Source organism: Rhipicephalus microplus, chromosome 8 (assembly GCF_043290135.1).
Source record: "Rhipicephalus microplus isolate Deutch F79 chromosome 8, USDA_Rmic, whole genome shotgun sequence".
NCBI lineage: Eukaryota > Metazoa > Arthropoda > Arachnida > Ixodida > Ixodidae > Rhipicephalus > Rhipicephalus microplus.
This window is the reverse complement of record NC_134707.1, coordinates 52,427,268-52,448,729: the sequence shown is the minus strand read 5'-3', so window position 1 is coordinate 52,448,729 and position 21,462 is coordinate 52,427,268. Positions and strand designations below refer to the sequence as shown.

Here is a 21,462-nt window from a genome sequence, read left to right as displayed (position 1 = left end):
TTCTTCATTCTTCCGTGCACTTATGCTTACTCACAGCTCATCCAACATCAACGAAAAAGAAGAAACACTAAATCGTACGCAATGTTGGTCCATTTGGTGCAAGATGTGGTGCAAGATGTGGTGCAAGATGTGGTGCAAGATGTGATGCAAGGAAGATGAGAGAGATTGAAACAGGCCGGTTTTTCTTCTTTGTTCTCCTTTTTAAGTTGGCCCCACGTCATTCTAGAAGGAAAGACTTTAATGACCATATAATCAACCATACCGTAAAAAAATCCTTCAAAATGGTCGAAAATTGTTTACAGCTTTTATTTACAAGCATTTGGCCTCCAGTTGGATCACAGACCGTCACTTCTAAACCATACGTTTCCTGAGGTAACCTGGGCGGCAACCAATCGCAGCTTGTAGGTGTTTGTGTTCACCGTTTAACTTTGACTCAAAGAACGGTGGGAAATTGGTCAAGAACTGGGTGGGCTCAGGAAGTATTATGGAGCTTTAGAATAAGACTGTGTATATTAAAATCGCAAGTTTTGTAGGAAATTCTGGTGCTCGGCCACATGTATAAACTCGCACGTCCTCTTCGTTCTTCTATGCACCGCTGTTGACGGCAATTTTGCCGTTTTCTTCGTGTGACGCTGGTCACCTGTGAAAATTGATTTTAAAAAAGTGTCTATCAAAATGAATGATAGTTTTTAGAGCGAGGAGAGGTATACTTCCCAGCCATGCCTACCAGCCATTTCACCTGCTATTTATGGCTCCACAAACTAGAAACATGCACACTACATATAATCATAAAAGGAGAGTGGCTCGCGCTAAAGCACGAGCCAGAGAATAGACAGAGCAGTTTCTTACTTTGCGGATGATGCAGAGTACAGGAGCCCACCAAGCTACTCTGCAGTCGCAGTGAACCACAAGGGAAACTGCACGAACGCTGCATCAATTATACCAAAAAGCCAAGATCGCAATAGCAAGTAGCTATAGCCATCAAATCTACAATCAAGAATCGCACGGAAATTTATTGCGACTCCAGGCAATCAATCGCTGCTTTTAGCAGAGGAAGGGTGGCTCCACAAACGGCCAGAGTGGTCAGTACAATAAAAAGCATGGAGATTAAGTACATTTACTAATTACCCGCACACAAAAGTAGAATCAAAGACTTACAAGTCAGTCCAAACGAGTCGGCCAATAGCGCCATCCTCGATCTCACCGACCGGTGCGCTTATACAAATGGCCGTTACTTCGCTGGACTGTTTCCACAACACAGATAAACTGACCACGTACAATTCAATCACTAAACGCTTCTATCTGGGCGAAATAATTTATCCGCACCCCTACGCAAACTTAGACAGAGATCAAGACATGACACTTGGACAACTACAAACTAAATCGTACTATTCACCTGTTCAAATCAGGGCGTGGTACGGAGTGGACGAAATAAAGTTACATGCAAAGCCTCAAACAAAAATGCGTGCACATTAGACCACACTCTCTGGGACTGCGGTTCACTGGGGCCCGGTATTAAGCTTGAACGCTTCGAAAGGCTTAATAGATCACCAGCTTGCGACAATCAAATCATGGCTGTTCAGTACGCCCATGACTGGGCCGTGAGACTCTACCTCCCTGTTCGGTCGTGAGAATAGCCAGGTTTACGCATTCGCGTCATGTACAGGACAAATAATAAAGTTTTTAAAGGAGCAGCTGGACCCCAATTTTTTTTATATAAATGTATTTCTAAGATGTGCTCCTTTGTCTACATTGTTACTTCCATTCTGTTTTCGAGCATTTTTTTTGCATTTACCTTCTAACTCATCTTCACTTCTCCTACAACTGTGCTCCAGAATTTCGCGAGACGATTATTTGGGGCAGAAGATACAATAAAACCGCGCGGCTCACCTCGGAAGCATTCCCCGTCAAGAAAAAGGGAGACTTATTGTATTTGTGGCACGATTATATCTTTTTGTCCTTCCAAATGTAAATTCGTGCGTGCGCATGCTCGTTATAAATGTGTTTTCACGCATTCAATACGCCTTGTTACGCATGTGCAAACAAGGTCTGTGGCTGTGACATTCACACGCGTTGTTGTGAGAAGAATGAAGCAGTCTTTAGTAGTAAGCCCTTGTGCTCATCTCTTCTATCCCTTGTGGTAAATCTTGTTCACGGTAATGTTGTCACTTTAAACACAATGTACCGCATCAAACGATGTGGTACGTGGCACCCTTACGATTGTTTCGATACCAGGTATCAATTTGATTCAACCGAAGCTTTATTGTGATTGCTTTCGCTCATAGTGATCTGAGCACTTCGTAATGGGCGAGTCTTTAAAACACCCCCTCGTAGCGCAATTAACAAGTCTCGATGCCCGGCGCACTTCTACGCTTCGGTCATGCAATATACCATGCCTTAAAGGAACCTCTCCCTCTTCATGCCTTTCATGTTTTTTGTTTATTTTTTTGCGAGGCCACTTCAAGTCTTGGTGTTGCTCTGTATGGAACCCCTGCTTGCCACGCAGACGGCCTAAATTGATTCACACTCGAAACGAATATTTTGTTATTCTTTTTATTTAGAAATTTTGTGGTTTCTCGCCTACCCAAAAACCAGATTTTTCGCTTGCAACCGACGACACCGATGTAGAAATTTCAGCAAAGCGAGCTTTCTAACACCGCTAAAAAAAGATCTGCATAGGCTGGTTTCTCGGAATGACTTGCGAAAACACGGCCCCTTCGTCTCACGTTCCATGTGTAAGCCTTGCGATCATAAATGAGCAACTAGCTACACATTTGTTTTGCAGAGAGTTGGCGTTCCAAGATCTCCTATACATTCACAAGAAGCGGCATAGGCTCACCGTAAAATAACTGCTAATATGAATGCTCACCTGGCTGATCATGCCTCCCACCTGCCGAAGTTAAAGGCTGGGTGTGCGGTGAGAGCACTTGTACTGCATTGTTCATTGTAAAACAATGCCTTTCATAATCACCGTTATTCCTACTTTCGTAGCCTTTCAAGGCCACTGATATTTTTGATATTCCTTTATTGGCTATTTTCGCAACCATTTGTGCGGCGAAACTTCCACGAGAACAGCGAAACAATGATAGAAAACCCAGGTTCCCCAGGAATATTTTTTCTAGCCATGTGTTTTATGTGTCTGGACTTCTAATGTGCAGTACAAAGACCCGCAAGAAAATGCACGTATTCTACTTTGTTCAAAACTTTATTTTTGTTCTCATAACATCCACAGTGGCAGCTGGTCGGCCTGGTAATAGAAATATATCAAGTAAGTGAACGTGTGAGAGGTGTACTCACTTCAACAACCGAGGAAATGTTAACTAATTAACTAATAATAACTTGACATTTTTTTCTTCTTTTGTGAGCATTTTAGCTCTGAAAACGTGAAACGTTTCGTCTTAAAACGTAGCAATTGTTGATCTCAGCAAGCGTAACCCAAAAATACAAGAGAAAAAAGGACGCAAAGGACGGACTCGCGCAGGTCCTGTTCACGTGTTTCTGTTTGAGATAGTACGGTCTGAATTTCACAAAGTACGTTAAGAACGCATAGTGTAGTGGGATATCAGAGGAGCCCTACTTTCATAACGTAAATTCGAAACTGTGCAGTAGGCTTACCCCTTCACTGCATGCAAAAATTTCGCAGCACTCAACAACTAGCTAGCGTGCAATCAGACAGTAACCTTAGACATTGCGTTCACCCATTATTCCTGTCGAAGAATAAATATAATTCTGCAACATGATATCGACTGAGTGTTAAGCCACTACGCGTGCTTTTTCAATGAAAGATGTGGTAACGTACGAACCTTAGAGATATCTTAGATATTCTTAGAGATATCATTGCCCCCTACCCCCTTAGGCACATTTGTATGAACTTAAGTCTCTTCCATTGAATTCTAATTGAATCTCTTCCAGCAATGCCAACTTTATCAGGGTGTGATGCTCGTGCATATCGGTGCCACTATCCCTTCGGTATGTATTTAGCGGCTCCAGTAAGCAAATGTGCTTCTTCTGTTGTCTAGTTTACGAAGTACCTATCATCAAAACAAATCTCTATCTACAATAATGGGCCACGCGGCATTATGTGTATTGTCAAAAATTTATCACAAATGCCATCAATGTTCATAATTCAAATACTACCAAAAAATTTCAGTTCTTTAGGTTGTCTTCTCATTTTTACTTCGTTCAGGGAAGTCAGTTTTATCTAAACAAAAACAGCTTATTTATTGCAATATGGTTTCTAAACTTGTTACATAATATTATTTCATTTGGAATAATAACGCGTACATTTCGTAGTGATTGATTTTTTTCACTCCCAGCGTCCAATTTTTTTTTCTACTTCACTAACACCCACTTCGTGCCTCAGAAATCTTTTCGAACCACCTCGCGCTCTGACCAACCTGCTACTTCCTACTTTGCGCTTTACCACTCCATAGGGATATACTCTTTATATATTAAAAAAACTGTTAAGGTATACCACTTAGCAGACATTTAAGGATACCTTGTTTGCCTACATATACGCACTACGAGTGAATGCAGAAACCTTTTACACGTTTCTTATTCTTCTTCTTGAATGAATAGTTCTAGTTCTTCGCTAAACCTTTCCTAGCCGTGCTTGCAGCCCGCGTGCTCAATCAGTGACATGTTTGAGGAACCTCCACTCGCTTAGAAAACTTACAAATAACAATATTTTGTTCACTTCCACAGAATGCCTGTGCTTCTGGCGTCTGCGACTGGGTAATCGACAGAAATCCTCGTTTCACTACAGTTCGATGACGAACGAATGTGTTTCAGTTGGCGAGATGTTCAACTGCAATGCGTTTCCATCTAAGGCAGAGTGCCAAGAAAGGTGTAACTTCTCCAGACCGTCACTCGGACGAAATAAATTGAGTTAACAAAAGTATTTGCACGTATTTTTGCTGAAATAAATCAAACATTACAAAGAGGTTGGACAAGAATGCTCATTCATCTTGCTCTACGTGCTCCTTTGGAACTGCTATGAGCCTCAAGGAAAGCGAGAATATCCTTTGTAACAGCCATGACTGAAGGCTCTCCTTTATTTCGAGTGTGCAATCTTTCTTGTTTTAAGTTCGGGGTGCCTTAGGGGTGCGGGCTGTTGATTTCTGTCGTGTGCCGCATCAGTTAGCGTAACGCAGGCAACACCACGTTAAAGAATAGAAAAAAAATGTAAAACAAGCGAAAAATAGAGCAAGAAAGCAAAAGTTAAAATAGTAAGATGGAAATAAATAGAACGAAAATACCACAAAACTGTGGAAGAAAAAAATTGGCCACGAATCTGCATGTTACACTGCAAATGTAATCTGGAGAGGGAACAAAACGTTTATTTGATGTTCTGCGCAAGAAAATGGGTGAATGGTATTCTGGAGGTGCTGCGTTTGTGCCTCGAGCGTGTAGCGGAGGCGAACGAGTGCATCCTGGCACGTTGGACACGAGCGCCATCTGGCAGTTATCCTCGAAAACGAAGGCGTGCGCGCCCGCAGATAAAGATGCGCGCCTGTCTCGGAGGTGATAAGGTGTAGAACGCAAAGCGACGGCCAGTTGCCACCACCGTGTCGTCTTAGCAAAGCGTTGGAAACATTTACCTTTTTGAGCATCGCGTTGCACTGTCAGCGCAACGCGATAAACGCTACAGTCCTTATAATTACTTGTGTGTGCCTCTTCTAGTGTAAAGGCACACTTCAGAAACATCGACGTGTTGTTATGGCGCCTCAGATATGCGCAGTAATTGCTTTTTAATTGACAATCGCACAACTATGAACGCTGAACCTTGAGCAATACTGGTGAGTGCTGTGAATATGGTCAGCCGTTTGGTGCCGTTCAAGATATTGTTAAGGGCAGACAAACAGACAAATGGACAGACATACAGAGAGACCAAAATTTTTTCGACGAAGATCCCCAAGAAAGACCATTGTTTTCAAGAAACGAAATGAGGAAAGGGAGAGAAAAGTGAAGACAAAAAAAAAAGACAGTACGATTCCGCAATTCTTCCGGTTTCGCCCCACTAAGGCGCAGATGCCTTACTATTTGCATCTTCGCAATGATTTAACAGAAATTGATTGTCCCGTTTCATTAACGCATGCCTTGGTGGCACGCTTAAAATGAACATTGACGAATGCAACCGTCAAAAGCAGTTTTCGCGCGTTATGACCAGCCATCAGTAAAAAGTGCAGCCCCAGATGCAGGCCCAGTGAAAGTTCGTAAAAGGTCGCACAAGTTCATGTCTGAACTTTTACGCGACGGAGCTTCATACATATCAACACAAATTAGAGAATGATAATCGAATTTCGCCTAGTTATTTCAAATTTATCGTTGCATTATGGCCTAGGTAGAATTGTGTCTAGGTTTATTTGAGCTTTACGGCGCCAGCTATATTCACTGAATGGCTGTACTGTTGGCCAATATCGATGCGCACCTTCATTCACTTCCTCTGATGTTGAAGTCCGACGTTACACAAGCCAATGGAGAGAATGTGTGGCAAAGATTTTGTGTCATCAAATAAAGATTACGCTTGGTGCACACTACGCAGGTGAACTGTGGTATAAAAAACTAAACCACACAGAGCCGTTAAACGAGAAAACAACAAATTTAGTTCCTTTATACGGCTCCTTAATTTTTTATAAACTAACAGTAACACTCCCCCAGGGTGAGCTTGACTTCGTTGTTCTCTTTTATTTACAATAACTGTGGTTAACATTTGCAGAAAATTAGCCAATAAATAAGAACTCAGTGATTATAGAGTTGCTCAACAGGGTGTCTATGGAGGTGGAATAAGCATAATTATTGATGTAGCACGTAAAATAGGAGAAACACAGCACAATGTAAGGGACAGATGGGAGTCCTTCCCTTGTCCTGTGTTCTATTTTACGCGCAACTTCAATAATTATGTCTTACCAACATGCCTGACTTTGTACTCTAATGGCATAAGCATTTGAGATAATTCAACACAATAGTACACTTGTGAGAACACTCTTTACGAGCTTATAACCTTAACGTATGTGAATGTCAGCCGAGACGCCACTCATGCTATTGGTTGTGAAATGAACAAATTCTGCAAGATTCTGCAGTGTTGCCTCCTCTGAAAAAGCAATACAATTTCAGCCATCCCACTCTACGGGCTTGGCTTAAGCGCCGGAGGTGGCGTTTGCAATCCAGTCTCTACTCTCACCGGGGTTCTCAATAAGTACACTGCTCCTCGGGTGGCGGTCCCGCAACGCGCGCTCGGCCCATGGTATGTATGCACGACCGCCCCAACGCAGTGCCTAGGACGAAATCCTCGAGAAATTCGAGCCACTGTCCTGAAGCGTTCTTCATTTCACGTCGCATTGCACAGCCGGTGGGATCAGCCAATCTTTCGCCGATACGAGATGCGAACTGCTGAAGCCGTCATGTGATGTCGTGCACTTATTTCATCGTGTAACGGGATGAGCTCACTTGAATACGTCACACGAAGACCAGACATGTGGTGTATTCTCGTTTGGTTTTCGCAACGATGAGCGAGTGGTCTCGTTTGTGGGCCCAATCGCGGTTCGACATTCGCTTAATCAATCTAAATACCGTGTACAACAGGTATTGACGCGTTTCGTACCTAATATATCAACCGTGTGCCATGATGTTTCGTTTAATGAAAAATAGCCGAGAATTAAAAGGTGGGTTGCTCACGCCTGTGAAATGAACATAGAAGGAAGCGGACATAGGTGTTGTTTTGGATGCTTCGCTAAATTCCTCCATGCTTTTCTGGAGCTTAGCGTAATATTTCAAGAGCATAATACGAGCAACAGTTTTTAGGAGCACATAAAACTTGCGAACTCACTGCATAGTATACTACTACCAAACTGAAGAATGCCCAGTGGATATAAATGCAAGGTCCCTCATCGTAGAATTCAAAATAACAGTAGATCTTACTGGAACTCAGGGTTTCAATGAGGATTAAATCATTAACTGGTCGATCCTTCAGATAAACTAGAGGCCCTTAAGAAAGCACTATTACAATAAATCGCATTCGGCTCAAAGTGATAGCGCTAAAATCTTTCACGAACACCATGTTCTATCTCGCAACACATGTCACCTTGCACTGGAAAGCTCGAGAAAGCACTGAGAAAAAGGATTGAGGACTGCACAACGTGCGCGTATGTCCACGTCATCTGTAAGATTTCTAATACAGTCCGTCATCTGCTGCTCAATATGCGCTATTTGGCTCGCGCATGTGAATTCTCCAGTACAACAACACTTTGTCCCTGCAAACAAATCACCATAAAACTAAGCATTCTATTTGAATCATCGCCACGCAGAGTTTAAATGTCTATCAACTCACGCCATGTTCGTCATTTCGTTTCATTACGTGCTATTGCGACTTGCTATTTGCTACAGCTTTTAGGTTTACTTAACGTGCAATTATACCGTGGGAAGTGTCCCGCAATGTATCATACTTGTGCTACAAGGTAAACAATATTACCCTGCACATTCAACGTTTCTTTGGCATAACATATGTTGTGTTAATATACCTTTGGAATTATTGTCAACGATTTCTATATTTTCATAAAAACGGAGAAGGGCACCCCTTAATAAATCTCCTAAATATGTGACATATTTGCTAGGGCATCTGTCAAGTAAGCCAACCCATTCAATATATTTCATTTTATTTATTTACCGTAAACACCCCAGAGGGGTATAAGGGGTGGTTACATAAAGGGTGGTTATATGAACAAAAATTACGAAGTTTGTCGACGAATAAGTCTTGTGTTTATAAGACAGTCCACGTGCACCAGTTCACGCCAACACTGCAGTTTCTTGTGAAACCTTTCCAGCTATATTGTGCATTGAACAATACGGTTCTTTGTCATTTCTTTTTTGTTTATATGAAGACTTTTATGTAATTCGCGTTATTCTTCACTGTGGAATATTACGGGAAACATTAGTGCAGCCGAATTCACGTCACTGGATAACAAAGTACTAACATATGTTCGCTGTTTTAGGTTAGAAAGCGTACGACTGGACTTCTAATATTAAGTGATGACATCGAGCAGGATGTTCATATTCAGCTTAGTACACGGCTTTCTCTTTCTCACGATGACACTTACAGTTACACCCCACAGACATGTAAAACCAAGGATATCAAGTAAGAGGTCACGTACTTACACGGGTTCGTTCTTAAGCAGTTAAGTAAGAGGGCGTCCGTTTCGGACATAGCTGTAGCTGCTTTCTCCTCTTCAAATTGGCCATCCCCTTTCACAGCCTCCTCGGCTTTTATAACTTCAAGTAAGCAAAAGCCAGAACTATTTTGCATATGCAGTGCGAGATAAAATACAAACTGAGCCCTTGTTTGAACACCAAGTTTCTGTGGTGTTCACAAGCTTCAAAAGCATATAAATGATATTAGTTTGAATTACAGTATGCCATGGATATTTCTTAACATTACAGTTTAAATTTAAGGTTATGTTGATATATCACCTATTTAGGTTCTTGGCAAGACAAGCTACGTGTATATTTAATAAGTGTATGGTCTTTAGGTCGGTTCTATTGCAATCAGTAATGTCGTTTGCAATTATGCTTGAAGTTGGTGCATAGGGACCATTGACCGCCGTTTTGCCATTCTTTTCATTTGCTAATATTGATGAATATTCCCAAGTTTTGTGAAGACAAGACTACTAATAATCTTTCAAGCTCTCTCTGGCAGGAATGCTTGGAATATGTAGCTTTGGAATGTGTGGCGTGTGACTTCATTCACTTCCAGTAAATGTAAGCTCGTGCGAAACGCATTTAAAATGATTGGAAGCAGCTGAGATAGATTAATGGCGATGTTGGTTTTCTTGTAAGCTTAGAATTCGGGCTTGATTCTCTGTCAAGGTGGAATAGTTTTGGAGAATGTGAACTACAAGACCTACCGCAAACGTAACATAACCGCAGGGGACTAAAATTTATCGGCGTAGCTAATTAGCATATACCAATACTGCCTCGTAAATCCAAGCATTCATTTCTTTAGCAGCACCAATGCTGGTATAATCAAAAGTGGGCAAAAATGAACGCACTCAAATCCTTCAAGATGAACGAAATGCAGCGTGACTTGCTATAATTCAATTTCAATAATTTTCTTGAGTATTCTCAATCCTACCTTCCACAAAGTACAATCAGAGCTTCTTTCCTGCCCCGCCGCGGTGGTCTAGTGACTAAGGTACTCGGCTGCTGACCCGCAGGGCGCGGATTCGAATCCCGGCTGCGGCGGCTGCATTTCCGATGGAGGCGGAAATGTTGTAGGCCTGTGTGCTCAGATTCGGGTGCACGTTAAAGAACCCCAAGTGGTCAAAATTTCCGGAGCCCTCCACTACGGCGTCTCTCATAATCATATCGTGGTTTTGGGAGGTTAAACCCCAGAAAATCAGAGCTTCTTTCCTACAAACATTCTGCAGTACTTTTAACAGCTGAGCGGTCAATCAGATTTACAAGACGTCAACCCTTCTACTGTACAGTTGTACTTTTAATAATTCCCGAACTTTACTGCGCAATAAAATGTATATATTTCTAAAGTTTTTATATATTATACTTGTCTAGTTTTGCGAGACATCCAAAGAATTTTTCGTCACGTGGGACTTCTGTCAGAAGATAAAAAGACTCTATATGAATTATTATATCTGGCCATTCAAATTCCCCAAGGTTTACCACACCTTTACCTATTCAAAAATATTCAACACTTTTTTTTTCGATATTGCGACGCTTGCAGGTACGAGAAATCAGCCTGGAAATTACAGTACATCAAGTGAGTGGGATTATGCTTTATGTACGTACTCCTGTAGAATAAGTGATCGTTTGCGTAAATGGGCCCCAGTTCATTCAACTAGGGCATGCGTTTATTGCGAGATCAATCATATGGACACTGTTGGCTGAATTTCGCCACCGGCGTCGGCGTCGTCATGCACTGTATGACAAGCTACGTGTATATTTAATAAGTGTATGGTCTTTAGGTCGGTTCTATTGCAATCAGTAATGTCGTTTGCAATTATGCTTGAAGTTGGCGCATAGGGACCATTGACCGCCGTTTTGCCATTCTTTTCATTTGCTAAAATTGATTAATATTCCCAAGTTTTGTGAAGACAAGACTACTATATATATATATATATAATGCGATACGGAAAAGCGAGACAGAAAAATAATCCAGAAAAAAAAACTTTGGCGTGTAGAATCGCGACATCCGGCCTCTTGCTTGTGAGTGTCAGGCATTCGCCACTGAGCTGCGAAAGAGCACCTCTTTCAACGTTGAAACGGCAAGCTATTTATATCTAACACTTCTGGCTGGCGACGCCCATGCCGGGGGAATTATCCTGGTGTCAGCATTACCAGCAAGATGGCGCAATGAGTGCGCGTCGCCAAATCGTCGCGACGCGGTGGCGCGCCCTCTCATCTCTCACGCGTACTTTGCCCTGCGAACACGGGAGGGGGGTGGATGCTCACGCGTGCGCGTGCTTATCTTTTCGTCGTACGCCTTCGACTTTGACCGCGACGATTCTGTTGTGGCTACCGGGCGCAAAAATGTCACTGCACTCGCTGCACAGTCACCGTTTGCGTAAAGGGTGCTCTTTTTATACCCAGCGAAGTAGCAACTGAGATGCTTATTCACCTTCATATATACTTGTGAGTGCGTCTCGTGTGTCATTTGTCCGTGAGAAACGCGGGGCGCGTTTCTATCTGCTTGGAATACTTCGCATGGTATTCTAATTTGTTGCTATCGCATTCATTGCTTCGCCTTTGCCGCAAAACTGTGACTTTTTTACCAATTATGGGCAATAATGTAATGGTGATGGTGGTTTAGTTTATAGGTAATGGTGATTATTAATAATGGTGATGCTAAGTGCATGTAAACTGCATTCAACTTGCATAGGATTGAATAACCGTTGTGGAAAAATTACGAGACGTTCTCTTATCGCGTACAGTAAGCTGGTATGCGCAAAAGGGCGAAAAATACAAGGCTACTGCAACGATGGTGTCAACATTCATTCATTCATTCATTCACTGTTTATTCAGACAAAAGTAATGATTGCCTAGGTTGAAGGGACTAAAGGCAGATTACCTCTGCCTGACCAAGGTCCCTCCACCCATACATTTGCTCAGGTGAGGAGGAACAAAAGATACAAATTTCATTCTGCTTTTGAATGAGGGGACACAAAATTCAAATTCAACAAGTATAACATATATCAACACATTCGTTTTAAAATAACACATTACAGTCATCACCAATTTGCAGTACCGATATAAAAATATGTAACAAGGAGAAATTTCTGACTGAATTACTAAGTACTATAGCGAAATACATTTGAAAAGAAAGAAATTGAGCAATTTTCATCAAATATGCAAAAGCGCGAATGACACAAAAGAAATATTTATAATAAATAATACAAATAAGGCTCCTTACAAGGAAGGAAGCACATCTTAACTTTTTTCTTCACACTGTTTTTAGTGTTATGTTCTTTCAAAAGTTCACGGACATAGCTATTTTTGTGGAGTAGATAAGGTATTTGATATGATAAAGTTTGCTTACCATATGTTCTGAAGAAAGGCAATCGAAAACGATCAAAGCATAGTTCATAGGGAGTATCTCTTGGGTAGCAATGCTCCATATAAGTGCCAACGGTGTTTCCTATTTCATTAATGACATATAAGCTGAGTTTAGGATTGTATAATTGGTAGACAGTAAGCATTTGAAGCTTTCCAAAAAAATTGAGGAGTATGTTCTCTAGGTTGCAGATTTTCTATGTAGCGTACAGACCTTTTTTGTAAAACTAACAGCCTGTCAAGATTGGTTTTCGAAGTTATGCCCCAAATTAAAAGACAGTAATGTAGATGGGAATGAACCAAAATATAATATATCTAAAGCTATAACCAGTTTGTAACTAGGGACTTGAGTTTATTTAAAACCGAAATTGATCGAGACATATATGCGTGGACTTTATTTATTTGAGGTGTCCAACTCAGGTGCTCATTAAAAAGTACACCTAAAAATTTAAACAAAGAGACTCGTTGAATTTCATTATTTTTAAACCAGAGAGATATCCTGTAATCTTCACACTTGTTTTTGCTCTTAAATAAAATAAATTTAGTTTTACTAACCTTCATCTGTATTTGGTTTGAATCTAGCCAGTAAGAGAGCGAGACCAGGCATTCATTCGCTTTCTTCTCAAGATCTTTTAGACAGCTGCCAGAGAAGAACAAACTTGTATCATCTGCCTACATAGCCGTAGAAGAAGTCACTGGCACATGAACGATATCATTTATATAAATAATAAAAAATAGAGGTCCCAGTATAGAGCTCTGAGGCACACCTAGTGGTACTGGTTTTAACTGGGAATTATACCCGTGAACACATGTATATTGCAACCCCTCTGTTAAATAGCTATGTACTAACTCTAGAGCAATACCTCGAATGCCATAATACGGTAATTTTTTGAACAGAATATTATGCATAAACGAATCGAATGCCTTTTGAAAGTCTAAAAATATTCCCAGGATGAACTGCTTGCTGTCTATATTTTGAGCGATTTGTTCTTTAATGCCAAGTAATGCTATTTCTGTAGATTTCTTTGCTCAAAAGCCGAATTGCTCACAGACACATAGTTCATGATCATCTTGTGACACTTCGTGCAACCACAGTCATGAACACGTTGGCTCGCGCGTAATGTTTTCGAGGTGAAAATCATTAGAAAGGTATTTCATTTCTATAACGCCGCTGCGTGTTTTTTGCATCAGACGTACAATGCAAGATGTTTCTGCAATAACAATTTTGTGATTACCTGGTTCAATAGTGCCCTGCTAGATGGCGCCACCTATCCAGCTTGTCGGGAGCTCACACGTTCACGGCGTCAATAGTTCCATTCAATTCACCCTGCGATTCCAGAACTAGTTGTTGCAAATTCAGCAGCGACGAGACGCGAAAACGAATATAAAAGTGCGGATGTCGTGGAAGCCCTATGCTACTTATCGGCTGTCTCGAGGGTTGTGGAGGCTGCGATTCGCAAAAGATGGCGCCGCTTACGTTGCTTGGCATGTGTCTACCGGGAAATATTCACTGTCGTACTTGTTGCACGTCGCTGAACAGACATAGATGCGATCGGCTGTGTCATCCGCTGCAGCTACAGCCATCTTATGCTGCTCGGGCTCGGCAATGCTTCACGAGCAGGTGCAGGGAATTCATGAACTAGCCTTTCACGACAGCTGTACTTTTTCGAAACAAACCCTGTGGTACCGCTGCCGCCATGTTGAACTCGTGAAACGAATGCCCAAGTGCAGCGCCTCCTTGAACCGGTTCACGAAGTGCAGGTGAAACGAATGGGCCTTATGTCCTAGGCCATTTCTGTCTTTGGTAATCCGACTGAAACAATTTAATGGCATTAAGCGCTCACACTTCGGCTTATTTCAACTCAACGGCTTGAGTCCCCGCAGTGCGGATACCACGAGTTTCCGCGAACGAAGGTGGATTTGTGAGTTAGGCCTGGAGACGTAAAGCCTATATGGCGGGAAACGTTAAGTTATAAACCTCTTCCGGTGGGAAACGTAAAGGTTTACGTTCCGTAAAGACCCGCGCATGCGCAGATTTCTCTTTCTGCACATGCGCAGAAAGAGAAATCTTTCTCTTTCTGCGCATGCCAGAAAGAGGTTTCTGCGCATGCGCAGAAACCTCTTTTTTTTTCTGCGCAACCAGAAATCTTTATTTTTCTGCGCCACCAGAAAGAGGTTTCTGCGCATGCGCAGAAAGAGGTTTACGTACAAGCTAAAAGCCCCTAACAATATACCAGGTAGGCGGAAATGTGCTGAAACCCTTGTGTAATATTTTCAAGTGTAGAAACATGGGCAAGTAGAAGAAAATGCACTATAGCTAAGTTGATCAGACTAACGAAAAAGGGAAGGCTTCTGGGATAGTAGAGAAAGGGGCCCTATGTACGGAAAATGTAGCGCACAAGTGCACAAGCTTGGGTGAGTTATTTTCATCTCATAACGGCATATAACACAGTGCGAGAACACAGAAAAAACGGTGGTTTCATTGATTCTTTCCTCTTTACTGGAATAGATAAAAAGCGATGTAATCTTTTATGTGAGCTTTTTTCATGTTCGCGTGCTATGGTAGATACCATTGTAATGATTACATTCATTTTTTTTTTATAGGAACGATTTGTCGCCCTGCAGGCAATATTTGGGCCTATATAGCGTGCATACCAGTATTTTTATCGAGCTAACTGTAATACCTTCAGTCATAGGCTGTTCATCATCGGTTGTCCATCAAGATGGTCCAAGTAGCATCGCAACCCCGAAACACACATATCAAGCGTGGGTGTCAAACAGAAAAGGGGCTTCCCCAAGTATACAAAAAAGAGGAAGAGGAACAGGTAGGAAGGCAGGAAGGTCAACCACACGAGCTTCCGGCTTGCAATCCTCCTCTGCGGAGGGGATTAAGGGACGAAAAGGTAGTACAATAGAAAGAAGGAAACATAAAATTACATGTCGGCTTAAACTAGACTGCTGCGTTTCATAGTAGTGTACGCACGACTTTAGTAGTGTCACGTTCCCATCTAGATCGCCTATTCCTGGTGCCTACTGAAGGCTTGCAAGCACTGGACGTAGAACGTTGGCGTCATGTGACATGAAGCCATGTGACAGGTATGGCTGAGGCCATACCTGTCGCATGGTCTGAGCGCGGGGTTACTTAGGCCCCCCACATGTGTCTAACAGTGATTGAAGACCTATCAGGATTGAATGATCTTCTTCTGGCAACTTGCCAATTGGATACTTTGGGTTCACTCTTGCTGGCGTGCATGGTCAGTCCGCATGCCGTTGCAACTTCAGGAACAAATGTCAAGCTGCGGGAGTTGTGTCCATGGCGTCCTTGTATGGACCAACCATCGCTGATTCATGCGGCTGCGGCGAATGCCTCTGCGTCCGCAGTGCCCATTGAACGCCCTGATTTACCGCCTACATTCCACCAGGATTGTACTCGCCTAGTATGAAACATAATCCAGTGGAAGACATTGTTTCTGCGCATTCCACTTGGTCTACATTGCCAAGGATGCAAAAATGGTAATGAATCAATGACGTTGTCCCCAGAAATGTCAGCATTTCGTCTCCGGCTTTCTCGAGGTGACCACGGAGAGTTTTTCTAATGCAACATCAGGGTGCCTCAACCATTACTAATGTCACGAACATGTCCAGCCATGATAGACCTGCGAAATAAAAATGTGTACAATATCGACTGCGTAATGTGTGGGGCAGATTTGCCATGCCCCTTATGATGTTGATGAGGAGAGCGGACTGACCCTCCCCCTTCCAAGTGGAAGGAATATTGCCTAAAATACATCACCTAAATGTATAGGTGAGAGCTGAAAACTTATTCAGCTGTAAGCAATAATCTTAACCCTTATGCACGGACCTTTTAATACCTCCAAAAAAACAAGCATCCGTCCTAACAAGCTTCTTACAGTGAAAAGCATGAAACATTCTCATGCGACAAAAGAAAGCTGGCGTGAATTTTTATTTATTGTTTTTCAGGGACAGAGCAACGTCAGGAAGAACTTAAGGAGAACCTAAAGAAAGAACTAAAATCATTTGGGTTTTTGGATGCCGGAAAATATTCTAGCATTCGTAATATACGTGCCGTATGAGCATGTTTAACTAACCAGGTGGTCTGTGACCCGTGAGAGTATTATAGCACCTTGCAAATTTTAGTATGCTTTTTCGCGTGCTATGAAAGTATTGCGGCAATGTACTAAAGAAGACTGTTGACACGATAAATCAAGGCCACTAAATTTCATAACCATGCTATTATGTTATGATTTTACTATAGCATAAGGATTGGGGTTACTTTTTTAGGAGATTTACGACCGTGCCCACGCAAGTACTGCCTCAACAGTAGCGCATTTTGATGTTGTGAGGCCTTGCTCATTCGCCAAGACCGTGCTTGCTTTCATTCGGTCCTCGCCCACCTTTCCTGAGATGCCTAATGCATGAGGCAGGCACGTGTACGTAAATGTAGTGAAACTACATTGGCCTGCGTTGACACGTTAGAAAAAAGGCGGTCCGAATCAAAGAAGTTAACCCAAGCCTCTTGGTTTCAATGCCCTCACTGTTCCAAACGCGAATGCACACGGAGGCCGAGAAGAGCCTCAAAGATTCCGCTTACAATCTCGGGGTCATGACGCATTTGTGAACTTTTATTTTGACCATAGAGTCACAGCTTTGTCGCAAAGGCTAAGCAATGATTGCGACAGCAACACATCGGAAGGTCACGCGCAGAACGTAATGCAGGTCAAAACGTGCCCAGCGTTTCTCACGCACAAATGACGCATGAAACATACTCACAGGTACAGATACACACGAATAAACGTCTCGGTTGTTACTTCCCTGTGTCTGAAAGCACGCGTTTTTCGCAAACGGAGACTGCAATGCTTGTAGTGACCTTTGTGCGCCCTGTAACTACAACAGAATTGTTCCAGGTAGTTCCCGAGGCCGGCAATGACATACTATTCTCCCCTACTCCCCACCGGAGATAAGGACTTGCGAGGGAGCGTCATTCCTTCCTCTAAGCGGAGAAAAGTACGCGTGGGAGATTGCAGTGCGCGCCACCGCGCGATTTGGCGACGCACGCTCATTGCGACATCTCGCTGATAATGCTAAAAGTACGATAATTCCTGCCGAGGTGCCTGTATATATATATATATATATATATATATATAGCTTGCTGTTTGAACGTTGGAGGGCGTGCTTTTCGGTGACTGACCCCCGTATTCTGGAACCTCCCTTCACTCAACGTTTCGCCTTCACTTGAGAAAGCCAATGGAAGCGCCATCTCTAGGCATGGCAAGTCACTGCATATAAGCGATGCTTTCCTGCGATTCTTGAGTAGTGCAGCGTCATTTTCAGCCGAGTGGTGGCGCAGGGCTCAACTCTGTCATGTGAAGGGTGAAAGGCGAGTCGAGGAGTGTTTGTGAATACGGGGGTTAGTGGTTAACGCCTCACACTCACGATTGAGAGGACCCTAGTTCGATTCCGCATGTCATCTTTTTCTGGGTTTTTTTTCTCTGTTGCGTATATATATATATATATATATATATATATATATATATATATATATATATATAGATAGATAGATAGATAGATACGTATACATATACGGTGAGTGACGTCGACGCCGACGTCAAAATCCAGCTGAGGGCTATTATTTCTATTGCAATACTAAGATATTTTTCTTAAAACATAATACTACAATCCGGCGTAGCTGCGTACATGCCCGTGCTTGCGCTCTCACTCTGGCACATGCTTGGCGCGTCTTGCACGTCAGGCCGAACCGAACCCGGGCGGTAGCGCACGTTTGTATGACAAGTCATGGGGTGAAATTGATTTGCCCCCATCGTATTGCACTGCCGACCAATGCGCCTTGGCCCGCACCAATGGGAAATTTGTATCACCCCCGAAATTCGCAGGAGCTGTGATCGTATCACTAAAATATCACTGTATTTCACCCTTATTTCGTTCTTCAAAAGGCAATCACAGGTTTCAACAGCTATACGCCTTTGCACGTCGACCAATATTTTGTGTTTTACAGGATGCGATGCGCTTCATCACCTGTGCCATTATCCTCTCGGTACGTATACTTAAGATCACGTTAACGCATTTCCACTGTTGCTGGTTAGAGAACACAATTAGGTTAGCTAAACTTGTCGCTATACGGGCCTCTCGTATTCATTCTGTATGTCAACAATAGAAAAAATCCTTCAATTTGGAGCACATGCCAATTGGTTTGAAATCCCAGGGCATTCATGTACTTAGTTTTGGCACACGTTGAAGAATTTTATGTGCACTCTCTACGGCATGCCTAATATTTATATGTTGGTTTTCATAAATAAAACACCCCAGTTACATTATTCACAACGTCACAGTGCCGTGTAGTATGTATTTCGGGAGAAAGGGGTGTTATGAACTGAAATACTAGAGATAAAAAATTTAAGTTTATAGCAAACTTTTAGAGCAGCTCGTCCATGGATATATTAACATATCTATTTTTGTTTTTACAAAGCACCGTGCTGATCGCCTAGTTTTTTTAATGCCGTAGATGTCTTGCACAGCCGTTTGTTCTGAAGTAGCTGCTTCTGGAAACTTTCTCCGAACTCTATTTCCCAGGATCTTGATTATGAAGCTTGCCTTTGCGCTCATCCTGATAGAATATTTCATATACCTTCCTTTCAAATTGCATGCTACAGTATGCGTCGGTTCACTTGCGCCATGCGAGGAGTGCAGAGCCACGGCATTTCATCCTAAACTAACTAGGTGTGGCGTTATGATTTGCTTATAGTAATAAGTGACCCTATATTTCTTGCGCTTCGAGATAGGTAATAGTGCACTTCAAGTTGTAAAAGACTATGTCTACTTAGGGCAGGTAATAACTGCGGAGCCGAACCACGAGATTGAAGTGACTAGAAGAATAAGAATGGGGTGGAGCACATTTGGCAAGCACACTCAAATAATGACAGGTAGATTGCCACTATCCCTCAAGAGGAAGGTATATAACAGCTGTATCTTGCCGGTACTTAGCTACGGAGCAGAAACCTGGAGACTTACAAAGAAGGTTCAGCTTAAATTGAGGACGACGCAGCGAGCAATGGAAAGAAAAATGGTAGGTGTAACCTTAAGAGACAAGAAGAGAGCAGAGTGGATTAGGGAACAAACGGGGGTTAAGGATATCATAGCTGAAATCAAGAAGAAGAAATGGACATGGGCCGGGCATGTAGCGCGTACACAGGATAACCGCTGGTCGTTAAGGGTAACTGACTGGATTCCCAGAGAAGGCAAGCGGGTTAGGGGGAGACAGAACGTTAGGTGGGCAGATGAGATTAAGAAGTTTGCGGGTATAAATTGGCAGCAGCAGGCACAGGACCGGGTTAACTGGCGGAACATGGGAGAGGCCTTTGTCCTGCAGTGGACGTAGTCAGGCTGATGATGATAATGATGATGATGATATTTCTTGACTCGATATATCAGTAACGAACAACTCCTGCGTGCTCTTAGAAACGCTGTGTGTTCGTTTTACGATTGAGCACTTTTTCTTCAAGCAGCACAATATTCTAAACTCGTTTTCGTCTGCAGTGTGTACGTGTTTCTGGCGTCTACGACTTGGCGAATGGAGAGCAGATTGGTTTCACTTCAGTACGCTGACAAATGAATGTGGTCGCGGAGGAGAAGCGTTCAATTGCAACGGCTTCCCTAGTCTGGAGGAGTGCAATTTGCGGTGCCTATTCCGCACGAATGCGACTACGCGAAAAAAAAGATTGCCATTAAAGTTTCACTAACTCAATAAAAACTGCGTTTCAAGGAAAGCAATGAAGTTGTTTGACATGGCTTGTTTTGTTTTTTTATCACAGCTTTTCTGCTGAATGATTTGAACACTAGCGGTAAAACACTCGCGCACAGATGTCAAGAACTTCAAACGAATTTTACACTTTAGGCTTCTCTGAATTAGGTAAAGTCGCGGCCACATCTGTATAAGGCACGAGAGCAACCTGGGTTTGTTCCGCGGCACGAAACCTTGAGGCAGGATCGAGCAGTGACATGCTCAGTCCGACAACTAGGCTATGAATTGTCCTGTTACACTACTTCAGAGCCCGAAACTTCCTCATGGTTTTGACCCGCAGAGCAAAAACCAGCTTCTCGCGCGCTCTACAAAGACGTGGCCGCGGCTGCACATCAAATAGTGCTGATGATTTTCTGTATTCCTGTTCTGGCTGTTGTGTTACTGCGTATGAATGCATAGCATTCTAACCACTGTAGCAAGATACACGGCTTCTATTGCAAGAAACTGTAGTTCATGAAAAAGTTATTTGTATATGCTGAATACCAAGAAATGCGCAGAGTGGGAAGCACACAGTTCTGAAAGTACGACAAGCTTATCCGCTGACTTACAGAAATACCCGGACTTTTATAAAGCTTTTGTCCTGCAAGCAACATAATTTAACCTCTTAATTCATAGAGATAACTGATGAAGACAACGTATGGTGTGTTAAATTAAAAAAAACGTTTTTATAAAGGTAGTGTGCTGAATATTCACGAACAGCTACTTTTTTCGGCGGTATTACACTCGCTAACTTATGAAACGTAGGCCTCACACAAGCCTTTTCAACATGTATTTGCTCTTGCTTCCCCAAAAAAATTGCGCTTACATTTTAGGGCGAAGGCCTTGGAGCCTCTTCAAACGCGAAGAGTGATCAAAGTCCTACGCCAACGTTCTCCCTCCGCGACGCCAATGCGAGTGATGCAAAAAATCATCATGTGCAGTGCTCTTTTACGTGAGTTTTAGTAGTCTGCCTGTAAATGTTTTTTTAGAATTTTCTGTTGATGTTGTGTAGTAGGGCGACAATACTATTTTTTTCAAATAAGACATCGGGTTATTTTCACATCTTTGACTAGTGAAAATTGTAAATC

The 21,462-nt window shown here is 42.5% G+C and overlaps 1 protein-coding gene and 2 long non-coding RNA genes across 8 annotated transcripts in view; 2 read left to right on the top strand and 1 right to left on the bottom strand.

Moving 5' to 3' along the window:
* Positions 1-20,364, top strand: part of LOC142768513 (uncharacterized) — a 42,461-nt gene extending 22,097 nt beyond the window's left edge. For 4 of the 6 annotated variants that reach the window (XM_075870506.1, XM_075870507.1, XM_075870508.1 and 1 more), the window contains exons 3-5: positions 10,733-10,768; positions 18,593-18,631; positions 20,131-20,364. In XM_075870506.1, the coding sequence (XP_075726621.1) occupies positions 10,733-10,768; positions 18,593-18,631; positions 20,131-20,199 (144 nt within the window). In that variant the 3' untranslated portion in view covers positions 20,200-20,364. Of the gene's footprint in view, positions 1-8,959; positions 9,134-10,732; positions 10,769-18,592; positions 18,632-20,130 lie in introns of those variants that run through there. The other 2 variants (XR_012885322.1, XM_075870509.1) reach the window with 2 other exon arrangements.
* On the bottom strand, positions 291-922 carry LOC142768512 (uncharacterized). Its single transcript, XR_012885321.1, has 2 exons — positions 850-922; positions 291-640 (listed from the first exon to the last, which is right to left on the bottom strand). It is a non-coding gene; the product is annotated as an uncharacterized LOC142768512 (long non-coding RNA).
* On the top strand, positions 3,910-4,943 carry LOC142768515 (uncharacterized). The gene is made up of 2 exons (XR_012885323.1): positions 3,910-3,969; positions 4,705-4,943. It is a non-coding gene; the product is annotated as an uncharacterized LOC142768515 (long non-coding RNA).
* Positions 20,365-21,462: the final 1,098 nt, after the last annotated feature.